Below are 8,327 nucleotides of genomic sequence, written 5' to 3'. Positions count from 1 at the left end.
TTTTTATTTCAGAAAATAGTTGCGCTCTGAGTTCCTCTATACCTTTCTGCTGTTGCTTATTTACTATCAACGCTATTAATTGATGCATTTGAGCTGAGCTAGTGTCCTCTGCACTTGTTCTGGGTGGGCATTGGGTTTCCTCCATATGTTTCTGCATTTGATTCTTACTGCAGATGTTATTAATTCAGGGATTCCTTTTTTTATCTCCAATCTGAGTTCCTCTATACCTTTCTTCAGCTGTTTCTTTATTTCAGAATCCATTGATTCATTGCTTTCAGCTGTGTGATTCCCAATTTGTTCTGTGTTAGTGTCCTCTGCACTTGTTATGGGTGGGCTTGGGTTCTGAGATTGTGTTTTTTTCCTTCTTGTCATTTTGTGTAGCACCGTCTTCTGACCTTTGTTGTAAATATTTGTTGCAGTTATAACTTTATCACCTACTAAAGTTGAGGTGCAGATCTACAAAGTTTTGATGTATCCAGCTGTGCCTGGCTTGTGTAGGGCTTCTGTGCTCAGCTATTTCCTGCTGCTGCCCTTGGGGATGAATCTGTTGTGCCCCTCTGGCAAGATGTTCTGCTCCTGGACTAGCTAGGTGGTTCTGTCCTCTACACTCTCTGCAGGGATTGCAGCTGCAGAGTTTCACCCATGCCTGTATGCCAGGCCTGAGCTGAGTCTGGAGGGGAGAAGTTGGAGTAGGGGGGAGAGGCAGTTCTCCCACACACTCACTGGGCCTGGGCTCGGACTGGGTCTGGGGGTTCCTGGAACATGGCAGAAATTGCTACTCAGCGGGCGGGGTAAGGTCGGTGCTGTGGAGTGGTCTGGGGTGTCCCCAGGGGGTGCAAGAGCGTCTCACCCACACTGTGCCTGGGCTGAGACCAGTAGGTCCCACTGGCGCAGGGTAGCCAGAAGCTCTCACACACACTCACCGGGCCTGGGCTAGGACTTGGTCTGGGGGTTCCCTGAAGGTGGTGGAAATTCCTACTCAGTGGCGGGGTAGGGGAGGTGCTGCGGAGTGGTTGGGGCCGTCCCAAGAGGGTGGAAGAGGTCTCACCCACGCTGAGCCTGGACTGGGGCCAGTAGGCCCCGCCGGCTCAGGGTAACCGCTACTTTAGGTTCTTATAACACTAATTTCCTGGTGTACAATGAATAATCCTCAGTAATGAAAGTGACAATGGTGCAGATATCAAACAGCAAATGAAACTTTCAAATGAGTGCCACAGGAATTTACCCTATCAGTTTATGTCTAAGAGGAAGTAAAGCAAAGTAGAAAGGGCAACGAAAATCAGTAACTTCTGTTGAACCTTTGTTCTCACAGTAAACTTATAGCGATAGCCTAAGTAAAGTCTAAAAATTTAAGTGAGTAAATGTAAGATTTTGCTATTTGTACCACTAATGAATTGAGAAAGATGGGTGCTGATGGACTGTTACATTTCAGTTCTTATTATTTAGGGGTTTTATTTTATTTCATTAAAGTCAAGCTTTTTGGTAGGGAGTAGATTATTTGTTTTCCATCCATTCTTACAGATTGTCTAGAAATTTGTGGGCTTTGCGGAGTGGATACTTATATCCTTACTAACTCAATGGAATTAAAAAAAATTTTTTTTTATCAAATTCTGCTTTACACCTTGAGTTACTAATAAATTCTTTGCTTACCTACCTGCAGTTGTCTTTATCGCTGTATGACCATGTGTTTGGTTGTGTTCATTGTTTGAGATCTCATGGGCTTCTTATTTTCAGTGTAAGCCAAATTTATGGCCCTAACATCTCTGGACAATGACCCTATACGCTGAACATCTGCAAAGTGCACCTAGGTATCCCTGTGGCAGAGAAAGTCATCAGTTTAGGTGTTTTTATTTTGTGAGAAATTTTTTTGGATTATGTGTGCTGAATCTCTCTAATGTATAGCAGACAAGTTAATGAGCTGCTCACACGTTGCCTGGGTTAGTAGAGTTCCTTGGAGCTATTACAGATTTCATTTATTTATGTTTTTTTGGGGATAGTGTCTCAAAAGGTGGTAAAGATTACAAATTTTATTCAAAAGATATATCAGCTATTGTACAACTAGTTTAGGAAAAGAAACATGTTACACTCTTACATCAGCGAAGCCCAGCCGTGGTAGCTTTTCCCCTTGCATGTAGTTTAAATATTATTAAATAGACTGACTACAAAAGTTATATTTCACTAAAATATCAATGTTGAACTTAAGAGATAATGGAGTCTTTGAGAAATATAATTGAAACATGAAATACCAGCTCAGAAAATTAGCTTCCCCAATCTTGATTGTTAGTATTTTTAAATGTCAGTGTTATATTGTGAGGCAGGATGAACTTTTAATTTAGTATCTATCTATCTGATGGTGATCACATTCAGGTCCTGGTGCACACTAAGCAAGTGCTCTATTGCTGAGCTCCATCTGCTGCCCCTAAAATACCACATTCTTTATGTTGCTTTTTTTTTTTAAATGTAATTGTTACAGGGTTTAGAGGGTCTCACTACATAGATATGACCCGTAGTGATCCTCCTGTTTTCAGCCTCTCAAACGCTGGGATTACAGGTGCACGGCACCATGCCCAGTCTCAATTGTCATGTCAGAGTGCCCCGGGGGTAGGGCTGGCACGACACTCTGGGGATTGAACCCAGGTCAATGTGCTCTGCCTAAGCAGGTGCTTTAGTTTGCTGAGCTATCTGGCCGGCCCTATGTTGCTATTTTAAAGAGTTATTCCTGCAGAGCTTACTTTTTCCAGTGATGCCAAGCATGTAATGTTTACACAGTGATCTTGACCTTGACCTTGTTAATAATAGTAATGTATCTTGCCTTTATAGTGCTATAGTGTGTTCCTTAGGTATTAATTCACTTAATCCTCATCACTACTTCATCAGGTAGCTATAGAGCGGGTACACTTTGTTAACATCAACAACAACAAAAACAATGAGCTGGCTGATTCAAACACAAAAAAAATATTAGCCCCAGAGTTCTTTGTTACACTAGATGCTTCATTTGCTTTTTATTTGTATTTCTTTTGCTAACTTTTGTGTTCCTGAATCACCATAGTGGAATGCTCAGAGACTGCATCTGAAAGATGTATAGGAAGATTGAAATCATAATGATTCTCTAAAGATTAAAAAAACCGGACACTAATAACCTCAAAATACTCATTTAAGCACTTTGTACTGTACCAAGAATGCTTAAAAATCACTGCATGCCTTTATTGCACAGAAGAACATGTCGCATGCAATTACAGGTGCTCTTCTCATGTTCTGCTTTGCTTAGATGACTAATGTGACAACAGACTATTGCCTTGACGTCATAAAGAAGTTTGAAGTTTCAGAAGAAAATAAGGTGAAAAATGTCCTTGGAATAGAAGGTAAAATAGCCATTTTTTAACCAATAGTTTTATTTCTCATTTTTGAATTTAGTCTGCTGAGTTTAATTCGAGTAAAATTTTTTAAAAATCAGAAGATATTCATGGAAAAAGAGTCAATTGAAATAAAACCCACAGGGCATGCCACTTTTGCTCAAAGCAGTGCCCCGACACTGACCTCTCTTGCTTTTGCAATGCCTGTGAACATTTTTCGCTTCCAACAGTGTGTGATCACTATGTATGATCGATATCCAGAAACACTTGGGCTTTTCTGAAATCGCTAAATTTTGGAAATAGTCTCATCCTGATATTTTTATGAAGAGAAATTGGACCCTAAAATAAGTAATCTGCAAATTTAGTGATTTGAACATAAGCATATTTGTTTATAAAATGCTAACAACTGACTTGTTTTTCCCTAAAAAATCAGTAGCATTATAGAAGCTGTTGGAACCACAAATCTTAAGACAACTATCTCGTTTTATAGTTGAGGAAAGTGAGGCTGGAAGCAAATAAGTAATTTACCCACAGTTATGCATTCAAAATTTTGTTCCTATCAGTTTATTCATAAATCATGGCATAAATATTGCTATATGTAAGCATAAGTTGTATATGGTGCATTTAAAATATGTAGGGGGATAAATTACAGGCTGCAACCCAAGAAGAGGCTGTCCCAAGCAGTGCAGATAATTTTAAATCAAAGATTACTGGAGAACTCAGCTGCCCCCAAACATCTAAAGATATGGTTGATCTAAACATTTTGATTGTTTGCCTCCTATTTTACCCCCCTGTCCCCAAGCATAGGTAAACAAGGATTTTTCATTTTTGTTTTTTTAAGAGGTAGGGTGTGACTGTATTGCCCAGGTTGGTCCCACAGTGCTTCAACTAAGCACTGGATAAGTAAGGGATTCTAATACCTTGTGCTTATGTCCAGGGGTGGAAGGAAATAGAAACAGAAAAATAATTACAGTCTTCTATCATTAGAAATACAGTATCGGTTATCCAGTAAAAGTCCTAAGTTAGCTTATACTTGTTGATTTAAAATTCAGTCAAAATTCATAAAAGGTCATTTTCTTTTTCTCTAGATGGTGTTTAAATGGCCACTGCCCCAAAGTCATATTTCAGTTTTTTGATATTCTCTAAGATTTCAAGCAAATATTTCATCATCCCAGTTTTGCCCACAAAACTGCACTAATGACTACTATGAATATTCTTTGACTTCTTTTTCTCTACTAGTGTCAATTAAGTAGATATCCTTTGAGAATTATAGCACTTAATTCTCACATTCTTCCAAAGGCTTCACAAATTTCATGCGTAGTCCTGCTTGTGACATATTTAATCCCCTGCACCATGAAGTCTATCAGGACATGGATCAGCCCCTCTGCAACTACTACATTGCTTCCTCTCACAACACGTACTTGACTGGGGATCAGCTTCTTTCTCAGTCCAGAGTGGATATGTATGCCCGGGTGCTACAAGAGGGCTGTCGCTGTGTCGAAGGTATGTACACTGTGTCCTTTAGTCAGTCCATCAAATATAGTATACATAATAGAAACCTAAAAATGCTCTTGTAATATATGAGAGCTATTTGTTCAGTGCAAAGTTGTTCTTAACTTAGAAATCTGTCTGGTTCCTCTGTATTATTCTGTCAGGAAAGATGTACCAGTAACTGAGAAACATACCTTAGTGGCTAAAAAAATGTGTTGAAAGTCATAGTTTTCCTAGAAAGATATTTTTAAATAAACATGGGAAAATGGTTTGGAAAAGATGTTTATTTTCAAGGCATGATCAATCATTTGCCAACATTCATTGCATTTCTCTTGGTTTGAGATGATGAAGGCACACAGGTATAAGTAAGACATTGTTTCTGTCTTCAGAGAGCTCCAAGTGTTCTAGGAAGGTTGCAGATTAAAAGGTTAATACCATGTGAGACCTCCATCTGTTGAGTCACATGCATGGCATAGGAGTGGTGGTGTGGAAAACAGTGTAAGGTAAAATCTGAGAGTCAGGTAGGCCAGGGAGTAGTCGGAAAGGATTTTAGGTGCTGTGGTGAGAAACTTCACCTTTAGTTTTTGATCATGAATTACTCAAGAATTCTAATACTTACTATAATATTATCAAACTTCCAGTTTAGAAAGTCATTTGTGCAATAATGTGAGCGGATACTTTTTTCATTGTGCATTTAAAGAGGGAGGGGGATTTGCAACTGGATCCAGGAGAGTGGTGGAAGGCAACTGCCATGATTTAAAGGAAGGATTATGCAATCCTGGACTGAGATAACTATTACTATATTGAAGAGGGTAGCATCATGGGACCCAGTGAGAGAAGTTAAGGATCAAGGATGCAAAGAATGGGAGGAGGGCTTGAGTGAGGACAGAGCCACCATATACTTCAGGGATTCTGAAAGGAAGAGCGTGAGTGCATGCTGAGTTTATGGTGGCTTTGTGACAAGTGAACATCTTTATTGGTCATTTGGATAACAATATCAAAAGTTATTGGAAGGTTTCAGGAAAGATAAAGTTTCTGAAATTCTTTTTTTTTTTTTTTAAAGTTTCTGTAATTCTGAATTTAGGATATGGTAAGTAGAATTAGGAGACTATGTAAGATCACTTGCAGAGAGAAACTGGAAAGAGCAAGAAGCTGAGCATGCTGCGATCCACATTTAGGAGAGAAAAGAGCAAGGAGAAGCCATAGCCAAACATGTAAGATGAAACAGAAAAATAAAATAAAGTTTAAATATTCATTCTGATTGCATTTGACATCTGAGAAGTCACTGCTGACCTTTGATATCAGTTGACAATAGTGACTAGCAGTGGAGTAGTTTAAGTAACTGAATAATGAAAATGCTTATAAAATATTAACATATGGAGAAACCATCCGAGAAACAGAAGGGCTTGAGGTGACAGTCTGCTCTCAGCCTGTTAGTCAGCCCTCTGTTCACTCAGTGCTCTGAACTTTTACAAAGTGACATACAGAGAGATGGCCTGGCCTTACGGCCACAGTGGAGTCATATTGATGGTGGCCTGTCATCTTTATCGATGACATTTTCTTGGCAACCAAGTATAAAAATGAAATGATATTTGACTAAATAGCTTTATAACTTTGCGACTTCTGTCTCCTGCACTCTGTTTCCCTCACTTTTAAGGTCCTCCAGATATATGTATTTTTGGACACCTGTCCAAAATTGGTGTCCTACTCAAGCTTTCTTTTATTTTAGTGTTCAAAAAAAATCTTATTTATTTGTTTACTTATTTGGTGCAGTATCTCACTATGCAGCTGAGACTCGTAGTGATCCTCCTGTGTCAGCCTCCCCAGCACTGGGATTGCAGGTGTGCCCCACCATGCTGGTGTTTCAGTGGCTGGCACATCATGCAGTACTGGGGATTGAACCCAGCTCTTTGCGCTTGCCAGCCCCCTGCTCCGACTTAAACATGTTCCTATCTCAATTCTTTTTACTGAACCAAAAAATGTAATCCTTCAGCTCTATAACAAAGGTAGTTATGTGATTAAGACAATTTATGGTAAGGTACAAATGACTTTTTAGCTTTACCTTTTTCAGCTGTCATAAAATTCTCATTTGGGAGCTTTTAGAAATTGTGTGCAATCCCAACCCTCAAGAGGCTAAGACAGGAGAATCCCTGAGTTCAAGGCAAGCCTATGCTACAAAATGAATTCAAGGCCAACCTGAAAGGAGGAAAGAAGGAAAGAAAAAAAAGAAAGAAAGACAGACAGACAGACAGACAGAAAGAAAGAAAGAAAGAGCGGGCCAGCAAGAGCTCAGCAGACTAAAGGACCTGCTTAGGCAAACTTAGGCAAGCACAGGAGCTGTGGTTGGATGCCTGGCACCATATGCCACACCAGCCCCAACCTCAGGGCAGACTGAGACACACACCTGTAATCCCAGTGCTGGGAAGCTGAAAGCAGGAGGATCACCATGTGAGCTGGATAGTGAGACACTGCAACAACCAAATACACTGAAAAAAACAGAAGGAGAAAAAGAAAGACAGGAAGAAAGAAGGAAGGAAGGAAAGAAATTGTATGCAATATATGTCACTGAACATGGATATTCTCTTGTACCCTCTTTCTTCCTGTTTGTTTCTTCCTGTTTGCCAATCACCAGAAGCTTTCTGATTCTTTAGAATAAAAGACTGCTGTAGATATTCACACAAAATGAGAATATTTACAGCAAATTCCTTCCCTAATATCTGGCTTGAAGTTCCTCTGGACAGTAAAAGTAAAATTGCTATTTCTGGAGACTTGTTATTGAGTAGAAGAATTACATTATCTGAGAAAAATCAAGATTTCAGACATTCAGCACAAGAACAGAATATTAAAAGCTCTTGGAGAAAAGAAACAAATCACCTATAAAGGAAAGCCCATCAAAATCGCAGCAGACTGTGAAACAAAACACTGGTTAAGTGAAGGAGAGTTTGGAGTGAATTATTTCAAGATCTGAAAGAAAATGCTCTCCAACCCTACAAAACTAACTATCTTTCAAAATCAACAGAGAAATAAGATCCATGACAAAGAACAACTAAAGAAATTCATGACCACAAAACCAGCTCTCTAAAACATTCTGAAGGATTTTTAAGAACCGTAACAAAGACTAGAATTCCAAGAACACTCATGGAAAGAATCTATCAGGAAAAAAAATAAATAAAATAATCCACCAGGCAAGGCAAGCAATTAAACAGAATGGAAATAAAGGGAACCAACAACAGGAAAAAACACAAGACAATGAGCCAATGAACCAATACATATCAGTTATAAACATCAGTGTAAATAATCTCAGTTCAACAATGAAACAAAACACTGGTAGAACTGATCAAGAAAGAAGATTCAGCAATATGCTGCATATAAGAAACATATTTAGCTCTTAAAGAAATGCATAGTCTAGAAGTCAAAGGATGGAAAACAATACTTGATAAGATAGGAACCCAGAAAAAGCAGGGATGGTGATTCTTTTTTTTT

The 8,327-nt window shown here is 39.0% G+C and overlaps 1 protein-coding gene across 2 annotated transcripts in view; it reads left to right on the top strand.

Annotated features, from left to right (window-relative positions):
• Plch1 (phospholipase C eta 1) overlaps window positions 1-8,327 on the top strand; it is a 284,974-nt gene that overhangs the window by 197,827 nt on the left and 78,820 nt on the right. For both annotated transcript variants that reach the window (XM_004639820.3, XM_004639818.2), the window contains exons 7-8: window positions 3,269-3,362; window positions 4,653-4,856. In XM_004639820.3, the coding sequence (XP_004639877.2) occupies window positions 3,269-3,362; window positions 4,653-4,856 (298 nt within the window). The remainder of the gene's footprint in view (window positions 1-3,268; window positions 3,363-4,652; window positions 4,857-8,327) is intronic.

The sequence above is a fragment of the Octodon degus genome, unplaced genomic scaffold (genome assembly GCF_000260255.1).
Source record: "Octodon degus isolate 3935 unplaced genomic scaffold, OctDeg1.0 scaffold00115, whole genome shotgun sequence".
Classification (NCBI taxonomy): domain Eukaryota; kingdom Metazoa; phylum Chordata; class Mammalia; order Rodentia; family Octodontidae; genus Octodon; species Octodon degus.
The sequence above is the reverse complement of the archived record's forward strand: the minus strand, read 5'-3'. Positions and strand labels throughout refer to the sequence as shown.